Below are 23946 nucleotides of genomic sequence, written 5' to 3' on the forward strand. Positions count from 1 at the left end.
ATACCCATATAAGACCCTCCGGTCAATGTGTCTCCGTGGGACCCTCTGGTCCCACAACTCAGTTGGACCCTCCGGTCCCTCAACTCGGCAACTCAATATAATACACAACATATATATCACAAAGACTTTAAGCAGGATATCTCAATACACAATATATGCACACAAGACCCTCCGGTCACACATAGATTACCACTCAAGGTAAGTATAGTGAGAAGACTCACCTCGTAAGAACTCGGAAAATCTCGAACTCGAATCACCGGTCTAGCCTCCGCCTAACACAACGATAATTATCCCTAATTAATAATGGCTCTCACTGAAGCTAAACTAACCCTTATACAAACTCACAGAAGGGTAAAAGACCATTTTACCCCTCCATGGGCTTAATAGTCAACAAATTGACCGAACCCTAAAAGTCAACCAAAAAGTCAACGGTAGGGAGTACGCTGCGCGTACCAGCTCTCTACGCTGGGCGTACTCGGCTGCCATGCAGGCATCAGGGATGCTCGACCGCTACGCTGCGCGTACTGGGATTACGCCCAGCGTACGTCCCAATTTCAATCTTCTCACTCATTTGGTCTTAACCAGTTAAGACATTGGCTCATATCACATATATGGACTTCCTAATAGCTCTTACTCCATAAAGTCAGTGACTTTAAGCCTTTGCATGGTTGATATGGTCACAAATACACAAAACCCTCACTCTCTTAACTCAAAAAGCTCATATCTCATGCATGGCTTGATTCCAACGACCAAGATTGGATTTTTATGACATTACACCACTCATTACACTCAAAGGGGGTTGATCATAGTCTTTGGAGCTCAATATCTCATAAAGTCTCCAACTTTTGGGACAAAACCCTAAAATACTGTACTATGATGCACAAAACAAAAGAGCGAGAAAGCTTGAAGCTTTATACCTCTATGTGAAGCTCCCAACACAGATATGCTCAGATCCAAGGGCCTGGACTCTCACTCCTTCTTCTCCAAAGCTTCTTCTTCACTTCAAGAACACACAAAGACTCTCAAAGGCTCTCAAATGCACTCACAAGCTCACAAGCTCTAAGAACGAGGGTATAGGGCACAAGAGGGTTTGTTGTCTGAGAATGGTGGCTAGGAATGAGGCCATCATATCCTTTATATAGGGGACTCACCCTAAATTAGGGTTTTCACTCTGGGCCTAGTACGCCCAGCGTACCCTCTGGTACGCCCAGCGTACTAGGTGGCTTCCGCGTCAAATGCACGCATATGAGTACGTTGAGCGTACACTCGTGTACGCCATGCATACTCATTCACCACCTTTTCTCAATAAAGGGCTAAAATGGACAAGTATTCAAAAGGTGAAGGTTAACAAGGTATACCTGAACTTGGGATGTTACAATTCTCCCCCACTAGAATCAGACTTCGCCCTCGAAGCCATGCTCTGGAAATAACTCTGGATACTGCTCTCGCATCTCGGACTCCGACTCCCAAGTGCAATCGGACCCCTTTCGATGTTGCCACTGGACCTGAACCAGGGGCACCTCCTTGTTCCTCAGAACCTTCACTTTACGATCCAAAATTGCAATCGATCTCTCAATATGATTCAGGCTCGCATCCACCTGAATGTCCTCTAATGGTACCACTTCCGTCTCGTCGGCTACACACTTCCTCAACTGGGACACGTGGAAGGTGTTATGAGTCTTACTCAACTCTGCAAGTAGCTCCAACCGGTAAGCTACCTTACCCACTCTGGCGGTCACCCTGAAAGGACCGATGTATCTAGGTCCCAGCTTGCCCCGTTTCCTGAATCAGATCACCCCTTTCCACGGGGATACCTTCAGGAGGAAAAAATCTCCAACCTGGAACTCTAGCTTTTTGTAGCAAATCCCCGCACGGAACGACCCCTCGTGACTCTTTCCGCACTTGCCACAAGTGCGGACCTTCTGGCCCCCAGCTCTGGTATCAGCGGGCTTAGCAGGCTTCGTCGCCGACTGCGACTGCACTGGTCTCTGGTCCATACCCCGAGACTCCTCCTCCTCCCTGGTCTGCAGCTCAAGCTCAATCTCCCTCGTCCTGGCATTGGCCTGAAGATCAACCAATGTCCTGTATGACGAGTTCGCCACGAACTCTCGTATATCCCTCCTCAGTATGCTCAAATATCGGCTCATACGTGCCTGCTCAGTGGACACGTACTTAGGGCAAAACATCGCCCTCTTGTGAAACATCCTCGAAATCTCAGTCACTGACTCTGTCTTCTGCTTGAGAGACAGAAACTCCTGTGCCAATCGTTCCCTCTCCACCAGGGGAACATACTCATCTCGGAACATCGGAACAAACCCCTACCATGTCACTGCAGCAAGATCTGCATAGGTAAAGCTGGCTGTCACAAACTTCCACCAGTCCTTCGCTCCGAAGAGAAGCTGGTTCAGCGCAAACGGAAATCTCAAGTGATCTGGGCATGAAGAAGTGTAAAAACATCCCTCTATATCAGAGATCCATCTCATCGCAGCAATCGGATCCTGTGTCCCATCAAACTCTGGTGGCTTCGTGTTGCTGAACTCCCGAAACAACAACGAGTCACCTCCCTGTGGCCTAGTAGCGCCGACAGCCGCAGTGGCTGCAACAGAAGCAGCCTCAGTAACAGCAGCATACCGCTCATCAAAAGTCTCAATCAAGGTGGTCTTAATAGACCCAAACATCTCAGGAATCTCCGCTCGAATAGCTGTGGCCACCTCCTCGTGAATCATCCTGCAAATCTCATCATCACTAGTCCCACTGGGCTCGGGGTTGTGGCGTGTACCCTCCATGATGTCTCTGAAACACAACACAAAAATCATCAGAGACTCGCTCGAGCATACTCACACTCTATCACTCATTCCTACTTGTTCCTTACTTTCCTAAGGATTCTTACTTGGGTTGCATACAGATCTGGTGCTTTCAGTAGTACGGGCCCAATACTACCTTCCACACTTGGCCTGTAGTCACCCCAAGTCCTCCTCCTAGGATTCTAATTCGCAAGTACTCTATCTCTCACAAATATAAGACTACTCTCTTAGTATATTCCTCTAAAGCACATCTAGGTATCTCTCCTAGATTACTCCACTACTCAAAGCTCTCATTAAAAGATTCCTGCTTGATGCTCTTACTCAACACATACTCAAGGCACATAACAGATAACAACAACTCCTAGGCTAAGGCATCACAAATCAGGAAACTCTACCCCTAAAATATGAAGTACCTAGCCTATCCTCTAGCATGTATCACTAATATCTCAATAATAACTCATAACACAAATAAGTAAGGGTATTTTGGGAAATCACCGTTCGGGCTCTGGCTGATTGTACACACTGCTCCAACTCGTTTTCTCTTCAAGTTCTTTCTCATTTTAGAAAAATCATTTCTTTTGAAATTTTTTCTCAAATCCTCAGTTTGAGTTGAGACACGCCCGAAGGTGCATCCGAATCCCTCAAACATAGGCTCTGATACCAACTTGTAACAAAGGAAAATTTCAAACCAAATTATTCAATTTAAAAACACATTTTTCTCAATCCAAACATCTCAAAAGTGTCATAATATCAAATCATTAAACACATATCCAAAAACTGTATATATAACAACTCCAGGATCCTCTCAAAACATAACTCAATCCCTGACGTGTGTACACTCAAGCCGGTGCCTTCCCATGATCCTGAGAAGTACCTGAAACACATAACACATAACACATAACACAGTAACCATGAAGCTTAGTGAGTTCCCCAAAATACCACACATATCTCATTAGCCTCTCATGGCTATACTCAGATAAGACCCTCCGGTCAATGTGTCTCAGTGGGACCCTCTGGTCCCACAACTCAGTTGGACCCTCTAGTCCCTCAACTCGGCAACTCAATATAATACACAACATATATATCACAAAGACTATAAGCAGGATATCTCAATATACAGTATATGCACATAAGACCCTCCGGTCACACATAGATTACCACTCAAGGTAAGTATAGTGAGAAGACTCACCTCGTAAGAACTCGGAAAATCTCGAACTCAAATCACCGGTCTAGCCTCCGCCTAACACAATGATAATTATCCCTAATTAATAACGACTCTCACTGAAGCTAAACTAACCCTTCTACAAACTCACAGAAGGGTAAAAGAGCATTTTACCCCTCTGTGGGCTTAATAGGCCACAAATTGGTCGAACCCTAAAACTCAACCAAAAAGTCAACGAAAGGGAGTACGCTACGCGTACCAGCTCTCTACGTTGGGCGTACTCGGCTGCCTTGCAGGCATCGGGGATGCTCGACCGCTACGCTGTGCGTACTGGGATTACGCCCAACATACGTCCCAGTTTCACTCTTCTCACTCATTTGGTCTTAATCAGTTAAGACCTTGGCTCATATCACAGATCTGGACTCCCTAATAGCTCTTACTCCATAAAGTCAGTGACTTTAAGCCTTTGCATGGTTGATATGGTCACAAATACACAAAACCCTCACTCTCTTAACTCAAAAAGCTCATATCTCATGCATGGCTTGATTCCAACGACCAATATTGGATTTTTATGACATTACACCACTCATTACACTCAAAGGGGGTTGATCATAGTCTCTGGAGCTCAATATCTCATAAAGTCTCCAACTTTTGGGACAAAACCCTAAAATACTCTACTGTGATGCACAAAACAAAAGAGTGAGAAAGCTTGAAGCTTTATACCTCTATGTGAAGTTCCCAACACAGATATGCTCAGATCCAAGGGCCTGGACTCTCACTCTTTCTTCTCCAAAGCTTCTTCTTCACTTCAAGAACACACAAAGACTCTTAAAGGCTCTCAAATGCACTCACAAGCTCACAAGCTCTAAGAACGAGGGTTTAGGGCACAAGAGGGTTTGTTGTCTGAGAATGGTGGCCAGGAATGAGGCCATCATATCCTTTATATAGGGGACTCACCCTAAATTAGGGTTTTCACCCTGGGCCTACTACGCCCAGCGTACCCTCTGGTATGCCCAGCGTACTAGGTGGCTTCTGCGTCAAATACACGCATATGAGTACGCTGAGCGTACACTCGCGTACGCCCCTTGTACTCGTTCACCACCTTTTCTCAATAAAGGGCTAAATTGGACAAGTACTCAAAAGGTCAAGGTAAACAAGGTATACCTGAACTTGGGATGTTACACAATCACAGATCGATCCAGCATCGGCCTACATACGCGGTTCATGAGGTCCATGAATGCGGCTGGAGCACTGGTGAGCCCAAAAGACATCACCACAAACTAGTAATGCCCATACCGAGTCCGGAAGGCCGTCTTCTGCACATCCTCCTCTCCGACCCTCATCTGATGGTAACCCGAACGCTAATAAATCTAGGAAAACCAAGATGCACCCTGAAGCTGGTCAAACAAATCATCAATCCTCGGGAGTGGATAACGGCTCTTCACCGTTAGCTTATTCAGCTCCTGGTAATCAATACACATCCGATAAGACCTATCCTTCTTTTTCACGAATAGGATCGATGTTCCCCATGGCGAACTGCTCAATCGAATGAACCCCTTGTCTAAGAGCTCCTGCAGCTATGTAGAAAACTCCTGCATCTCTAGTGGAGCCAACTGATATGGTGCCTTGGCTATCGGAGCCGCACCAGGAACCAAGTCAATCCTAAACTCCACCTACCTCTCCGGAGGCACCTCAGGAAAATCCTCTGGAAACACATTCGGATACTCCCGCACAATCGACAAATCATCCACGGTCGCCTTAACCTTATCTCGGGTATCCATAATATAGGCGACGAATCCGGAACAACCCTGATAAATATAGCATTTGGCCCTCGCTGTTGAACACAAAATTGGCCCCCGCTGAGCTCTCTCCCCTTGAACCACCAACTCTCCCCCACTTGGGGTTCGAATCCGTACTAATTGGTGCTCACAATCAATCACCACCACATTGGGGCTCAACCAATCCATACCTACGATAACCTTGTTCCCACGCAAAGGAATAGGAACCAAATCAATACGATACTGCTCGCTGGACATCTGAAGAATACAACCCCGATAGACCCTCGCTACCCAATTAAACAGATCTATCATCTGCAATCTCAACGTCTAAAGGACAATCCAGCTCCCCCGGAGCCCCGACAAACCTCTTGCTAAGCGCAAGTGATACAAAGGATCGGGTAGCCCCCGAATCAAACAATACCAAAGCAGAAATACCGTTCACGAGGAACAATCCTAAAATAAAACACATAAATATAAGCAGTAAATTCAATATAAATAAAGAGATAAGGAGAATATACATACCCTTCACCGCATCAGGTGATACACGAGCCTCCTCGGCCGTCAGCTGAAAATCCCTGCTCCTCACTATAGACGTATCTGCCTTGCCCTAACGACCATCAGTGATCCGTAGAGTCGCAAGAGTGGGTGTTGTCATCGGTCCTACTACAGTCAAACTTGGAAAATGGGCATTCATGTGTCCCCTCTGATTGCAATGGAAGCAAATCAGATTTGATACTGGAGTGGTGGGGTTAGTAGCAGTACAATCCCTACTAATATGACCCGTATGACCGCACTTGAAGTAGCCTAAATCACCCGCATTGCACGCCCTATCGTGCTTATTGCCGCACTTACCACAACGGCTTTGGCCCTGCTGGCCTCTCGATCTAGAATCAAATACCTTGGACCTCTTGACCGAACTCCCTGAAACTTGAGCCTGATCTGGCTTCCTCTTCCTCTGCATCTCAAGATTAATCTCCCTCTCCCTAGCTCTCGCAATCATATCCTATAGTGTCCTACAACTGGATTGGCTCACAAACTGCCGAATGTTACTCCTCAGCATCTCATGGTACCTCGCCTTCTTCATCTCCACATTCGCTACATACTACAGAACCAATAGCGCCCTCTCATGGAATATCACTGTGATCTCCCCCACCGTCTCAGTAGTCTGGCGAAGGTCCTAAAACTCCCTCTCCAGCTGTTGCACCTCAATCACTGGCGCGAACTCAGCTCAGAATTTGGTCGTAAAATCATCCCATGTCATCTAATCAACAACCTCATCACCAGCAGAGCGCCCAACCTCCTCCCACCAATCTCGAGCTCTGTCTTTCAGAAGACAGGAAGCAAGTCTGACCTTTGCCCCATCGGGAAAACTGCTGGTGCGGAAGGCTTTAGCGACATCCGCTAACCAACGCATGCTCGCAATCGGGTCCTTCTCCCCGTAGTAATCTGGAGCCCAGCATTCCTAGAATTCCCTGAAGGTCAATAAACGTGTCCCAATCAAATCTACCATCTCAGAACGGAAAGAGCTCAAATGCTCGTCCAACACCTCCATGATACCCTCCTTGATCGTACCAAAGATCACAGTAGTATGCTCAAGTACGTTGCGGGTAATTGCAGACGAAATAAATTCCCGCATCTGATCATCCAACTGCCCAGCTCCATATGTTGAGCCTGAGCCTTCACTAGCACCACAACTACCAACTGGTCTGCCTCGAAGAGTCCATACTGAAAATAGACCATATAAATCATCAGAATATGCATCAATATACACATTGAGGAGTCCCATGCTCTACAAGCTGCCTGGTTTCATCACAGTTCTCCTTGAATCGAGTACGGATCCTCTCCTTCCAGTAGTACAGGCCCATACTACCTTCCATATCTATCCGTACTTTTCTCAAGGATCGATGTGATTCCTCCAAGTCACTCCTTACCCACATAATAATCTCCACAAAACAAGGCTCCCGACACTAAATCTCTTCCTAGGGCAACCACCACACTACTCTCCGCCATCAACTGCAGAAGGAACTCCCACCAGCATCATCTAACTAGCTCACGAATACAATTACATATCACTGACACCATATAATTCTTCGAATGAAAGGTCTCACACTACAACGTTTGGACTTCGACAAGAGCTGCGCAATAGAGTTAAAACCTAACCTTCTAAAATTATTTATTTTCTGCAATATGTAACTTAACAAATTCGCTTACTACTTAGCTAATGTTAGTGAGAACTCCTAAAAGCACAAAGCAAGAAGCATTTAAGCGTCGAGTAATCGAAATCAAGCATAACCTAATCAGGTCATCCTATCACTGACTGATCAGTACTAGCATGAAAGTCTACAAGCTTATACAGTAGGCATAAAAAGGCATCTCTCCTAGCATTCCATCTTGCAATCCTGAGCATATCCTTAGCCCTAACTAGCATCTGATTCACAGATTCATAAATCAAATCATATCATAAATCATGCATGGGTATTTTAGGAAAACTTACTTGAGCTCGGTCGATTTCATGCATCACACCCTTTTCTTTTATTAGAAACTCTTTTTAATAACATTTCTTTTAAATTTTTTTTACCAAACCCTTAGTTTGAGTTCAGACATACCCGAGATTACGTCTGAATCCCTCAAACTAAGGCTCTGATACCAACTTGTAATGTCCCAAAATTAAGACCAAATATTTAAATTTTTAAATTTATAAAACTGTAATCCAAAACATCATCATGTAACCAAGGTGGAACAAAGTGTATCAATACATCATAAATCATCATAGTAAATCACAAAATGCGGAATAAGGTGGTGGGTGCTCTGCAATCATCCTGGGCTCTCCCTTTCGAACTAGAAGTACCTGAAACATAAATTGAAAACCGTAAGCACAAAGATTAGTGAGTTCCCAAAAATACCACATACCATAAATATTAAACATATAATGGGCCCCGCCCGACATCGGGTCCCGCCCAACATCGAGCCCCTGCTCGACATACATATTTGTCAGTCATCAAGCCCCACCTGGCATCGGGCCCAGCCCAGTATACATATAAACCTATAAACATATATTTATACAAACACATGCAATAATCAAAAATATAATCGCATACAGTACGGTCATCGGGCCCCGCCCGGTAAGCATACCAACACATAACACATGCAAGAGTCACGCATACATCTAGCATCCTAACAATAATAAACCACGGGCCAGCATTGGTGCCTTTGACCCGCTAAACGCAGTGAAGAAACTCACCTCAAGCTGCTGAATCACTCAAAAGAATCTCTGACTGTTGGCCCGGAAAAATCCCCACGCTATCAAAACGAACAACATCCAATTGGATTCCGACCCAGAACCAAAAGTGTAAACTATTTTGACCATAACCAGGTTAAAAGACCATATTAAACTTTATCTAACTTGGCTCAAAACCAAGTCCCACCTCAACCATTCAAAGGTCTAAATCCTAAAGTCCAAAATATCGCCCAATCTTCCACATTGGGCCCAAGACTCATCATGGGCCTAAAATCCAAGGAAGCCTAACATGCTAGCCCAAAGCCCAAAACATATGTCTAATGGCCAAACTAGGCTCAAACTTCCAAATCCACACCATGGCCCAATACCTAGGACGTTAAGCCCAAAAGCCCATTTGTTGAGTACACGGGGCATACTCAGCTCGTATGCCTAGCGTGCTCCATCTGGAGCTAGTACGCGCAGCGTACCAGCTGGGTATGCCCTGCATACTCCCCAGTGTGCCAACTTACTCCATTAAGCACTTAACCTGCTAACTCCTTTATCCAAACTCTCATATCTGGTCCCTAAGGATGACTTATCACGTAAAGTTGGCAACTTTACATGCATGCATGGCTTAATGGGGCTCAAGTACTCAAAAAGGAGCTTAACAAAGGTCTTAATACATGCATGCGTCAAAATACACCATAAAGTTTGCATTTTTTTTTATCATAGGGACTGAATGGAGCTAAGATCTAGCATCCATTACTTCTGGAGTAGATCAAAAGCCCACCTTTAACATAAAAGGCTAAAAAATGCCCAATAAACACCATATAGAAGATCTATCATAAATGAACATAAAGGTGTGAGCTTTTTCCTCAAAAATTTTAGAAATGAGAAGGTGATCCTGGATCTACAAGATCAATCAACTTCTCCAAGGGCTTCTCTTCTTCTTCTTCACCTTAAGACATGAAAAATCTCTTTATCAAGCTCAAAAAATCACTAACACACTTAGGGTTTCGTTCTCTGGGACAAGGAGGATGGAGGCTGGTCTAAAATATCTAGGAGGTCGGTTTAAGATGTTTAAATAGGGAACAAAACCTAAAAATTAGGGTTTGTCCCAGACCTGCGTACGCCATATGTACTCCACTTACGCCTCGCGTACGTGGGTGGAATCTGCGACCATCATCGGGCTAGTACGCCAAGCATACCACTTAGTATACCCCGCGTACTACCTAAAGGACCAAAATGCAAGGTGTTTCAATAGGGGGGGGGTTTAAAAGTGAAACTTACCAAACTTAAATCTTACAACAAACTTAGGCTCAAACTTCCAAATCCACACCATGGCCCAATACCTAGGACGTTAAGCCCAAAAGCCCATTTGTTGAGTACACGGGGCGTACTCAGCTCGTATGCCTAGCGTGCTCCATCTGGAGCTAGTACGCGCAGCGTACCAGCTGGGTATGCCCTGCATACTCCCCAGTGTGCCAACTTACTCCATTAAGCACTTAACATGCTAACTCCTTTATCCAAACTCTCATATCTGGTCCCTAAGGATGACTTATCACGTAAAGTTGGCAACTTTACATGCATGCATGGCTTAATGGGGCTCAAGTACTCAAAAAGGAGCTTACAGGTCTTAATACATGCATGCGTCAAAATACACCATAAAGTTTGCATTTTTTTTATCATAGGGACTGAATGGAGCTAAGATCTAGCATCCATTACTTCTGGAGTAGATCAAAAGCCCACCTTTAACATAAAAGGCTAAAAAATGCCCAATAAACACCATATAGAAGATCTATCATAAATGAACATAAAGGTGTGAGCTTTTTCCTCAAAAATTTTAGAAATGAGAAGGTGATCCTGGATCTACAAGATCAATCAACTTCTCCAAGGGCTTCTCTTCTTCTTCTTCACCTTAAGACATGAAAAATCTCTTTATCAAGCTCAAAAAATCACTAACACACTTAGGGTTTCGTTCTCTGGGACAAGGAGGATGGAGGCTGGTCTAAAATATCTAGGAGGTCGGTTTAAGATGTTTAAATAGGGAACAAAACCTAAAAATTAGGGTTCGTCCCAGACCTGCGTACGCCATATGTACTCCACTTACGCCTCGCGTACGTGGGTGGAATCTGCGACCATCATCGGGCTAGTACGCCAAGCATGCAACTTAGTATACCCCGCGTACTACCTAAAGGACCAAAATGCAAGGTGTTTCAATAGGGGGGGGGGGGGGTTTAAAAGTGAAACTTACCAAACTTAAATCTTACAACAACTTAGTGATGTTGGATCTTAGGCCATATACATACATTGAATAATATACTGGAATATCCAGCAACATTACTTTTTATTCATTGAATAAAATATATAACATAATTGTTCGAGATACATGTATGTAACAAGAGCAAAGTACAGTGGCATTACACATAGACTTCTACCTACAACACCGGGGTTACTTCCCTCGTCTTCCGGACTCATTCTCCTGAGAATACATGTGAGTTTTAAAGTCAACATAATGTTGTTGAGTCCACATGTTTTATTCTTATAAAAACGTGTTGTAGTTGCTTAGTTATCTTAGTGATTCTGAGCTTTCTCCTTCGAGTTGAGTGTATCATAACTAATTTCTTAGGTTAATTCCTAGTAGTAGTCTATGATAGTTAGTTATAGTTTAAAAATGTTACAATGAGTTCCTATAATCGAGATATGACTATTGAACTCCCCAAAAACCACGACGCATCATCGGACATCACAAGTGTCTTTAGAAAGTTATATCTGCTTCGACTTGCTGTCAGGTTGTATCTAGAAACCACAGGTGGGAGTGTCAATCTCGTATAGATCTATACATATCTTTCCCGCTCACTTAAGATTTAACGGTTATAGGTTGGGGCTAGTTGAAAGTTATTCAACATGTTGATGAATCGTGTCTCATCTAACACTTGTTGTGGGGGCCTCCCCTGGTCGATCGTGTTGTTATTCTTTGTTGTATTTATGTGAAATACTTATTATATATATATATATATATATATATGTATATATATATATATATATATATATATATATACTATTCATCTTATGCATATATATAGTCAGGTTAGAGTTTTTTGCGTAGCCGAGTATTTGGGAAAAGTAACCAGTACGTACTAAGCTTTATCCAAAGGGTGGCTATATGTTGACTAGCATAACAGTTAGGTATCGGTGTTTCCTGTCAACTGGCCAGCGTAACAACTAGGTATGATGCTTTCTATAGATGTGAGTCGGTATAACAACTAGGCATAATATTATCTTTAAAAGTTGGGCAGATTATCTACTAGGTATAATATCATCCTAATGTTATGGGCATAATTATCTAACTAATATTATTCAATTAGTAATAACTATGAAATATGTGTATTTTAACATGTATTCCCGCTGAAAACATTTAGAAATGGGGCCGTGAACTCACCTGAAAATGTTAGACCGCTGATGTAGGGAAGAAAACCGGGAGTCTGAAACTTCGAGAGATGCTCGGGGGCAGTGGCATGTAGATTGAGAGAGTTTGAGATAGTGCTTGAGTGTGAGGAATGAGACTGCCAGAGTCTACTTGTTATAGCCATTTTTGAGGTGCACATCGCACAATGCATGTCGTGCAATTGCGCGTGAGCCACAGGAGGATGCCACGTGTCGTCCTCTCCTTGTGCCATGTCATCCCATATCCAGACAAATCGAGTGTCAGGTGCGCGCGGGTGCACGCCTCGGTAAAAATCAAACTTTGAAATGTTGTAACTCTCACATACAAACTCCATTTTTAACGAATTTTATATATCCATGTAGGTCTCGACGTAAACTACCATTTTCCTTTTGGTCATTTTGGCTAGTTTTACCTTTCGTTTTTCGACTATATTTTATAACCATTATGATTTTATTAAAGTCATCACTCTCTTATACGGCTTCTGTTGTAGGCGTTCTTTGTCTCAAAATTTCTACTTTGAGTAGGACTACGTTTCTCCTTTTGGTGACTTTTGCCAATGGTCAACCGTTTTCTACGTAGTTTTTGACGTTGTAATTTCTTATGCGCGGTAGATTTTTAGTTTCTATAAAAATAATATCTCTTTCATAGTAAGCCGAATTTTTACGAAGTTTATATTTTTAAAATCACGGTAACACATATATTCTAAATATGTAAACTTGCTCTCACGGTGAAACGATTTTTCGCGCACTATATTTTGAGCCTAAATGTTGACGTAATTAAGAACAAAATCGAATATATTTACTTATAAATGTTGAATGGTTACATTGTTGTCGTATTACATTTTCATGTTTTTCGTTAAGTTCTAACGGCATTTGATGACGTGTTTTTTGGGTTGTCACAAGCTGTTACCAAGATTGGAGATTATGGGCTTTCTTTACCTTCTTGTTTTTCAGTTGTTTTAAAAGATTGTTGCTATTCGTCTTACATGGAAAGAAACATTATTTCTTCTTATGTGTTGTCACATGATGGTTTTACATTTGGATTTGATTATGATAATGCTACTATTTTGGTTTACAAAGATAATGCTCTTTATTTTAAAGCAAATCCTTGCAATGGAATATATGAATCTGAGATTGGTATACGTAGAAAAGATAACTTAATCTTGAATCTTACCTTAACTACTTTGGATAAATTAAGTCTATGATATTGTCGTCTTGGCTATATAAACAAGAAGAGAATCGCCAAGCTCCAATCAGATGGAATCTTGGAACCATTTAACTTAGAGTTTAGTGGAGATTGTGAATCTTGTTTACCTGGGAAGACAACTAACTCTCCTTTCATGGACAACTTTGAAAGAGGAACATATATGTTGTACATAATCCATTCGTATGTATGTGGTCCGTTCAGACACATCACTAGACATGGTGAGAGATACTTTGTCACATTTACTGATGATTTCAGTAGATATGAATATGTTTATCTGATAAAACATAAGTTGAGACATTTGAAGTATTCAAGAAATTCTAGAGAGATGTAGAGAACCATCTGAGCAAGAAAATCAAGATACTTCATTCTGATAAGGGCTGAGAGTATCTTAGCGATGAATTCTATTATCATCTTAGAAATTGTAGGATAATATCACAATTAGTTCCATAAAGAACACCACAACACAACGGTGTGTCTGAGAGAAAAAATCGAACATTGCTTGACATGGTCCGTTCTATGATGAATCGTGCTATACTTCCAGTTAGTTTCTGGGGTTATGCCCTAGAAACAACCACTTATATTCTAAACCTTGTACCACTTATATTCGAAATGAGGAAAGGGCCCCGTCTCTCACTAGCACGAATCAAGGTTTAGGGTTGTAAGGATTTCGTTCATCGAGAAGCGCTCGATAAACTTGAACCCATATCATAAAGGTGTTACTTCACTGGTTATCCCAAAGATTCTTTTAGATACTTGTTTTACAAGCCTACTGAGAACAAGATTTGTGTTGCTCGTAGGGCAGTCTTTCGTGAGAGAGAACTAATATCTCAAGAAACTAGTGAGAGCCCAATTGATCTTGATGAGATTTAAGAGTCAACCAATGAAGAACCTGAAGTTAACACTATAACACAACAAGATGTTGAACAACTTGTTGAGGAATTTAATATACTTCCACTTCCACCTCAGAGATATGATAGGCAATATCGTCCACCAGAGTTCTATAGATTACATATTACTCATGAGGATGACAACCTGTTAGACGATGATGAGTCGTGCATCTATCAGGAAGCGATAGCGAGCCCAGAGGCTGCAAAATGGAAAAAGGAAATGGACAATGAGATTTAGTCCATGTATTTTAACAAAGTATGAAACTTGGTTGATCCTACACCTGGTCTTAAAACCATTGGTTGTAGATGGGTCTTTAAGAAGAAGACCGACATGGATGGGAATGTACATACTTATAACGCTAGACTGGTCGCGAAAGGTTATACTCAGTCTCAAGGATTTGATTATGAGGAAACATTCTCACCAGTAGCTATGATTAAGTCTACTAGGATACTACTTGTCATAGTTGCATTTCATGACTATGAAATATGAAAGATGGATGTAAAAATTGATTTCCTTAATTGGAAACTGACTGGAGATGTATACATGGCTCAGCCAGAAGGTTTTGTATAGTCCAAGTCTCCTAATATGGCATGTAATCTTGAAAAGTCTATCTATGGACTCAAACAAGCACCTCGCAGGTGGAACATCTGTTTTGATGAGAAGATCAAAAAGTTTGGTTTCTTGAAAAATGAAGATGAACACTGTGTGTATGTTAGATCTAGTGGGAGCGTAGTTGTATTCCTTTTCTTATATGTCGATGATATTCTTCTAATAGGAAACAACATCCTAACACTGAATAGTGTAAAAGCGTGGATTGGGAAGAGTTTCCCCATGAAAGACTTGGGAGAATCTGCCTACATACTTGGTATCAAGATCTATAGGGATAGATCTAGGCAACTAATATGACTTTGCCAAAATACATACTTAGATAAAATATTGAAGAAATTCAGGATGGAAGAATCTAAGAAGGGATTTGTACCTATGCAACGTGGCATGGTTTTGAGTAAAACCCAATGTCCCATTACGACTAAAGAACTGGACAGAATGAGTTGATTCCCATATGCCTCGACTATAGGATCTATCATGTACTCCATGATATGTACAAGGCCAGATGTCTCATACACTATGAAGAATCGTTATCAAGCCAATCCAGGCAAAAGTCATTGGACCACAATCAAGAACATTCTGAAGTGTCTTAGGCGGACTAAAGATATGTTCTTGATTTATAGTGGCAAGGAAGAACTAAGTGTTGAAGGATATGTGGATGCAAGTTTCCAAACTGACAGTGATAATTTCATATCACAATCTAGGTATAAACAATGAATCGTTCACATTTTATAACGATGTACTTTACATTTTTTCAATTTTTATAGCAAATTATTTTTTTTATCTCATTTTCGACTATTATGATTAACCAATATTAACCATTAACCATAACCATAACCATTAACTGAAAAAAAACGTTAAATAAAACCAATATTAACCATTAACCAATAGCTACCAAAATGCATTAACCACTTACAATGGTAATAGTTTGGTTTTGGCTAAAAACTGAACCAAGCTACCCCATATACACCCTTAGTGGGCCGCATGTGAGTTGTGGTTCTGCTAGTGAGGAGTTAGGTTGCGAACCGAAACATTTGACCTTGGTTGTTGATTGGACAACTGAAGTGGTGGCTATTCAGATGCAGCATTGTGTTGTTGTTGATGGTTTGATGGAGACATAAAAATCTAGCCATAGTGCTAGTGATGTTGATGGGGCAACTATCTCCCACTATTTTGTTGTTTTCGACGACAATTTTTGGGTGGTCATCGGTTGTTCCAACGATAGTTCCTATGCGAGAGGAGTCAGGATTACCGGTATGCAAAATTGTTAGCAATGACGAGTTATCCGTGTGCGGAAGTAGGGTTTCAATGAGGGGATGGTTGTCGAAAGAAGATAGGAGAGAAAGGGTAAAAGAGAAATTTTAGAAGTTATTTTTTGGAACCGAATTATGGAATATGGTCATTTCAATGGTCTCTCAATAAAAATCATACAAGTATAAATATAAGCATTGAGCCTTAAGCCGATACAAAAACATATAACATGGACTAAATACATAATACACGTACTAACAATGACAAACTTGGGAGATAGAAATTTGAAAACAGATTAGAAAAAATTATAAAAAAGAAAAAAATAATAAAAAATGATATATGAAAAACCTTGAGCAAAATTTGTAAAAAGTAAACAAATAAGAATAACATGAAAATCTTTATTTCTTTGACTTTTTCGATTGAGTTGTATTTTCGGAAAAAAATAGAAACACTTGTTATAACTTCCCAGATTAAATTATATCCACAATGCATAATTCAACGAGAGAGTTGAATGAGGTGACATGCCTAATTGACATTCAATAGATTAAACTCTACTATTATGGGATGCCATGTTGACATTCAATGAATATGAAGTTCAATGACCATTGAATTTTTCAAATTGAAAAAAAAGAAACCTTTTAACTATTAAATATATATTCTATTGAACTCTATTGAGTTCAATGCATAGTAGGAAAATTAATATAGAGTTCTATAATAAATAAGATGATGATATGTCAATCCATTAAACTTTTTGTGGAGGACTTGAATGCTCGATAACTAGTACCGAATTAAGAACATTACAAGAATCATATCTCCATTCATTATTTTGAAGAGCCAAGTGGTCTACCAATTCCACATTACATGAGAAATACTACTACAAGCCTCACACATACAAGCACACAAATATTTCCTTGAAATAGAAATACCACACTTTGACACTTACCACCTACTAGTCCCACCTAAACGACAGCGTTTGTTGTTTAATCCCACTCGAAGACGAGTCACCATGATCATCGTTAAACATGCCTTGAAACTGAAGAGTTGTACCACTGGATTCTGTAAGCATTGTTTCATTATGCATCTCTAGTTGTGCAAAACCATACTGACTGATACCATTAGAAATTGGTGGCATGATTGCCGGAGTTTGATGGGCTGGCGGTGATGATGACAGAAGAGAGAGAGCACGAGAGTGGCCGGCGCCTCTATTTAGTTGAGTTGAAGAAACTGGTAGCGGCAGTGAACGGTGTTGGAAAAAGTTGAAGTGGTTGTCTCCACCGACACCACCGTTGTGTGCAGATGGAGTTGGTAGTGATCTGGTAAGGTAGTTTAACGGCGGTTGGTTGTTGAATGGTCCGATTGTGTGGTTATCCGGTCTGATTCCTGTCGTCCTAGCGGAGCCCACTACAGAACTTAAGTGTATTTGTGTGCTGTTGAATGACAATATTCTAGACATGCCTACAATAAAGAAACAGAAGAAAGCCAAGTTAGTTTTTCGGTTGCAACCTTAAACAACCAACACCTTGGCCCATGTGAAGTCTGGCCCGATGGGCCTGTAAAACTCGTTTGGATCATTGTACTGTCGAAGAATTTTGGTCTAAACTCAGGAACATGAATTTCAGAAAGAATATTGTTCTATTATTATTGAATGTACTCATTCTCATTGTCTTGGATTTGGGTTAGTCCATCGCAACAATATATTTATCTCCCATTTTTATAACTACTATTTAGTTGTATAAAGTCTTAATATGAATCATGAAAAGTAAAATGATTTTCACAGAATTTTTCTATAAGATCTTAAACTCTCTCAAATGACTAATTATTAACGTCATTGTCTTAAGCATGAGACAGGAACTGTTAAGTCGCGTTTGGATTATAAGATAAGAAAGAAGAAAACCTTGTTGGCTTGAAAGGAAAGTTGCCGTTGTTTTGGATATGGAATCTGATTGAGGCTTCCGGCGTCGCCGGTTATGACCATCAAGACGTTTCCGGCAGCTTCGTTTTCCTTCGTCAAACTCTGCCAATGAGTGAAACCTGTTCATCACCATCACCAGTGATATGATACATGTTAAAGCATTTTGTGAGTTGATAGCTAGCTATAATTAATGGGGTTGTTTATACACACCCCATAATATATTTTCTTTTACAGTGGTATATATCTTGAGAAAAAGTAAGCATGGCTATAGTTTAATTGAATGTATGCGCTTTATGAAGAATTGTACCTGCTGCACTGCTGACAGAAGCGCTGCTCCCTCCCTGCAATTGTGACCTTTGGAGACTTGGAGTGGAGTTCACATACTTTGTGCCGGCGGTGGTACTCCCGGCATTGACCAAGGTCAGCGTTGCACCCGTCGACTAAACACGAAACACTAATATTATTGCTGGCGGCCGGAGTTTTAGCCCGTTTTGATGATGACGAAAACTCCATCATTGGTGAAATAAAACCTGAAAGTTGCAACCTTCACCCCTGAACTTTATGATTCAGAAAAAAAAAAAAAAAAAAAAAAAAAAAACCCTTAAAGGTTTAAAACTTTTCCTATTGTTAACAATAAATAAACTCATAATAATGACTGGATATTAGAACTACCATATTGTCCATCACTTTTGATCTAATTATACATAATGTCTTTTGTCACAAATAATTTTATATGAATGTTGCTAACAATTAATTGATTATTATACGAGTCTTTGAATGGATCGAATCAACTCTTGCGTATGCATGCAGCATGCATATGATTGATACATTATAATGATTTATATATTCGATTTGCTTTGAAGTATAAAATTTGAATACAATATTTTAATTATAGTTTTTAACAGATTTACTAAAGAGAGACATTTGATGAGTGGTTAATTTAAAAAGAAACCATCCATGACTTGACTTAGATAGGAAAATAGAGGTTCATTAACTTCATTTTTGTCTGGTGTAGGTTGAAACCTAATTAAAATCCACAATGAGATCTGAGAAATAAACAAACCAAAAATGATAGTGCAAATTTTTACCCTTATCACATGTGTCAGACTCTAATTAGTTATAATTTTTTTACAGTTTTTGCTTTTATGGTAATTTTGTTTAGATGAGGAGAAAAGGAAAAGAAAGTGTACCTGATATGAATGGTGAAGCTGAAATCTTTGCCAAAGAGAAGCCAAGAGAGGTGAGAGCAGAGGAAGAGAAAGCCCTGAATGATGAATAGATTGCTTCCCACAAACTTTATATTAGTAGCCACAATAGCTTCAAACATGAATAAAATTACTTCATCAGTCAAAACACAGACCTTTTTAATATTATAATATATATTTCTTGAAATTAATATGAGATTTTTTTCTATACAGATAAATAAAGTAAGTGTTTTTTCATGATTTACTGCAATTATAGTTTTTTAATATGATCTTTACAGACCGATGTGGGGTAAATCAAGGTCAAAGTACTATTTTTCTTATACTGTTTCAAAGTATAGTACTTTCCAGTGTCCAATTATTTAAAGAATTAGAGTTAATTGATGATAACATAATATTTTTCCAAAATTAAAAGTGAAGAAAATGAAAATGAAAAGAGTAAACGACAAAAGAAGTAGAAGAAGATGGATCGGGTTCTCAACCATTCATACTCTGACAGAGACTCCATTATGAAGATGGACAAAGACCAAACTGACACAACACTTTTTATTCAATTCCATTCAGAAAAAAACACCCTCACTTAAAGACCTACACACCTAGTAGCTACCTCATAGTCTCCTACTGCCAATTTTATTTAAGACTAAACTACAGATATGGTCCCTGAGATTTTGTTAATTTCGCAATTTATTCTGAGTTTTGAAAATTTAGCATCATCGATCCTTATGCTTTGATTTTTTTGCATGGTTAGTCCGTAAGACTAATATTTTAGTCGTTAATCTTTTAAATATGATCAGATTGTAGTTAGACAAATTCATAATTATTTATAGAAACAAAATAAAGGGACAATAAACTCTTAAGCATGACACAATTTCGTTTGTATTGCTTGAAATCTTAACAACGGTGACTTATACAATTTCCTTTGTATTGCTTGAAATCTTAACAATGGTGTCTTATACATTGTTATGGTGGTGTTGTTTTCTTTGATCGTTGATCTATTGGATTTCAAGGTATGAAAGTAAATATTACAGCACCTAAACCTTTATATGACCTTATAGAATGAAAGCAACAACATTTAATTTTAAGGTATGATGATCAAGTACGACACCTATTGTTCGGTTTAATTTCAAGTAAATCTACGATCAAGAGAGATGGGTATGGGCCCGTTATCAGCCGTTATTGCCGAGGTGGATACGACTCAACACCGTTACCACCTGATGAACACCCCCTCCCTCGGCGTTAAGGTGAGGTGCGTTACGACAATAATGGGGAACAATGAGTTGTTTTCGCTTTTGAACGGTCAAATGACCGTTGACGAACAATCATATTTAAAAAAAAATTACCTATTAAATTTTACTTATAAATACATAATTTAGACAATATTTTACCTACATCATTCTTTTCTTTCTCTTAATATTTACATAAATCAATTCTTTTTTCAACCAAATTATGGAGCAAAACATAAACACTCATTCACCAAACAAAAAACCACAACCACTCTCATCGGATTCGCACAATATGAGAGCTACATGAACCTACTCAACTCTCAAACCTCATCATAAATATCATTCCAAAGAAGCTATTTTAATCTCACCTCACCCTAATGCAATTTCGTTTATCACCCTACATTCAACAAAATCTTGTTGGCCATAACCCAAATCTACAACAAAACATTTTCAATACTTTTTCTTTTATGCCACAAAGAGCCACCCATCCACCACCCACATAACTATCGGAAGATAGCAACCGGAGGGAGGGGGGGCTAGTCGAAGAGGGAGAGGTAAAGGAAAATGCAAAGGTAAAGGGAAAGCGGTCGCGGAAAATGAAGAACCTCCACTATGGTGGACACCGGATGAAGAGTACGCTATGGTGGTCAAGTGGTGCGGAACTTCAAAAAATGAACGTCAAGGAAATGATATAAATAAGCTAAGTTTGAGTGTTTAAGATTTGAGTTGATCTCAATCTTCTTCTGTTGAAATAGATTTTCTATTTCTGAATAGCAGAACCCTATCCAAGCATATCCATATATTCATATAAACATATCAAACCGAGACAATCAATCCATTCCGACGCCCGTGCTCGTAAGATTTCGTGCTATTATGAATAGAACTCCATATCACAATACTGATACGCTTAGTAGCAAGTAGACTCCAATGAATCGTAGCTGCACCGAATTCAATGGGATCGACAACATACTTGTTTCCCCAAAAGCAAAGTGGTGCAAATGATTTTGATTTGTTCAAAGCCGCAAAAGAGAAACATCGTGTCGAAATGGGTCATATTTTTTAGTATGAAAAAGTATGGGAGATGGTGAGAAATGATCCAAAATGGCTTAAAACTCCAACATCATAGGAGGCACAATCGAAGAGGTCACGAAATTCGAGTTCGTTCGACGTTTCCGGCATACGAACTAACCTCGACCTCAATGCCAACGTTTATGAGATCCTGGACGACGTCGAAGAAATCTCCCCGCCACGACGACCGGTAGGACGCAACAAAGCGAAGTGCGCTCAACGATATGCGGACGAAGCTAAAAAAAAGGCACAAGAATTGGTGGAATTGAAAGTGAAGTTCGACAACCACAATTTAACAGAAAAAGAAAGAGTTGAAGTAACATGAGCACTTGGAATTCCTTCATAGGAAAGCACGAGAAGAGGAGACTTGCAAGCAAGAACAAATGACGAACCAATTAACAATTCTCCGGGCTAGAGAGGAAGGTTTGTCACCCTGAGATTTGGATGTGCTTCGAGCGATGAAGGAGAAGATCTGAAACACTTATTTGGGCAATTAGGACTATCTTTTTATGTTTTTATATTAGTACTATCATATTTTTTTCTTGTAATGTTATTTTTAGTTTTTAAATGTTATTCTTTCTTTCTTGGAATGGTTTTTTTAGTTTTTAAATGTCATGTTTAATTTAAATAACATGTTTTATTAAATTACATTTGTTTTTATAAAAATTAAAAAATAAATCAAAAATAAAAATAAAAATAAATTATGACATGGAAATTAATTAGTAGGTGTTATAACATGTGAGGTGACACTAAAATAATGTTATAATATGTAACGACCCGAAATTCAACCCAAATGTTTTTAAAAAAATTAGTAATTATTCCATTCACAATTTACAAGAACTTAGATAAACTATTTAACTCAAAACATTTATAAGAGTATCATCAAAATTTAACATGTGCAGAAATCTCCCACGGATGCGATGCAATCGAGCCGTGTCCTTCCTTTAATATAAGAAAACCTGAAAACATTTAAACCACAAAATGAAAGCACAAAGATTAGTGAGTTTTCCCCAGAGTACCATATACAACACAACTCATATAACAATTATGGGTTATCAGCAACCCTGGAGACTACCCGAATTCTTAGTGGGCAAACAGCACACCCGGTGGGTTATCAGCAACCATGGAGACTACTCGAAGTCTTAGTGGTCAAACAGCACACCCAGTGGGTTATCAGCAACCCTGGAGACTAATTGAAGCCTCAGTACACAAAGTAACACATATCACAGTAACAACAATTAAGACCCAACTAGTCAACAGATATATACTACCACACAGGCCCATACAACATGCAAGAGTCACAAAGACAGGTAGCATACTACATAGATAATTTAGTGAGCTGGCATTGGTGCCTTCGACCCACAAGCACAGTTGAGAAGAGTCACCTCGATCTGCTGATAGATAACCCCACATACATGTTGCTGCTACAAAAAGCTCCACACACTGAACATATCCAAAACCATCCCCAATTAAAAATTAGTGTAGTAATCCATACTTATGGGTCCAAATCATATTCTCTCTTCTAAGGGTAAAAGACCATTTTAACCTTCCCATGCCTGACCCAATTATTCCTGGCCCAAAACCCAAATGACCCAAGGTCCAAAAACAGCCCAATATGGCACCCTGGCGAGTACGCCCCACGTACCACTCCAGTACGCCCGACGTACTGCCCTACTGACCAAACTCAACTTTAATGCTCTTAATGCTTAAAGACCAAATCATCCAATTTCCAGATCTAACTCTATGGGACGTCTTAAGTCATAAAGTGTTGGGTTATGTGCAAAACATCAATCCTATGGTGTTCATGCAACCCTAATTGCTTTGATCTAGGTTTTCTAAGTAAACATACAACATTGAATACCAAAGCAATAAACCCTAATTGACTAGCATACAAATCTGAAAATCACATATGATTAGGGTTAGAAATTTTACCTTGATTGTTATGTAGCAATAACAATCACAATCCTTCTTGATCTTGACTCTTGAAAGCTTAGTGCCCCAAGTGTTGCACCTCTAATGGAGTCACAAACACCATAAGCAACAAGATGAACAAGGAGAGAGGGAGGAGGCACCAAAAACGTCCTAGGGTTTCTCTTAGAAGGTTAGAGACGTTTTGGAGGCATAAGGAGTTCCTTTTATAGTTAGGCTTCTAGGGTTTTGAACTAGGAAACCCTAATCTAG

The 23946-nt window shown here is 40.0% G+C and overlaps 1 protein-coding gene across 3 annotated transcripts; it reads right to left on the reverse strand.

The window, feature by feature from the left end:
* Nucleotides 1–17157: 17157 nt before the first annotated feature.
* On the reverse strand, nucleotides 17158–19591 carry LOC145169200 (squamosa promoter-binding-like protein 15). 3 transcript variants are annotated; one of them, XM_079087769.1, is made up of 4 exons: nucleotides 19463–19591; nucleotides 18580–18824; nucleotides 18255–18391; nucleotides 17158–17815 (listed from the first exon to the last, which is right to left on the reverse strand). In XM_079087769.1, exons 2-4 carry the CDS (start codon nucleotides 18786–18788, stop codon nucleotides 17310–17312), a joined length of 852 nt encoding a protein of 283 aa, XP_078943895.1. In that variant the 5' UTR covers nucleotides 18789–18824; nucleotides 19463–19591; the 3' UTR covers nucleotides 17158–17309. The 3 variants fall into 3 exon arrangements, with proteins under 3 accessions (XP_078943895.1, XP_078943896.1, XP_078943897.1); XM_079087770.1 differs by having other exon boundaries at nucleotides 18580–18802; nucleotides 19463–19576; XM_079087771.1 differs by having other exon boundaries at nucleotides 18580–18829; nucleotides 19463–19550.
* Nucleotides 19592–23946: the final 4355 nt, after the last annotated feature.

This window comes from Lactuca virosa, chromosome 4, assembly GCF_052849685.1.
Source record: "Lactuca virosa cultivar CGN04683 chromosome 4, Lactuca_virosa_CGN04683_v6, whole genome shotgun sequence".
In the NCBI taxonomy this organism is placed as follows: domain Eukaryota; kingdom Viridiplantae; phylum Streptophyta; class Magnoliopsida; order Asterales; family Asteraceae; genus Lactuca; species Lactuca virosa.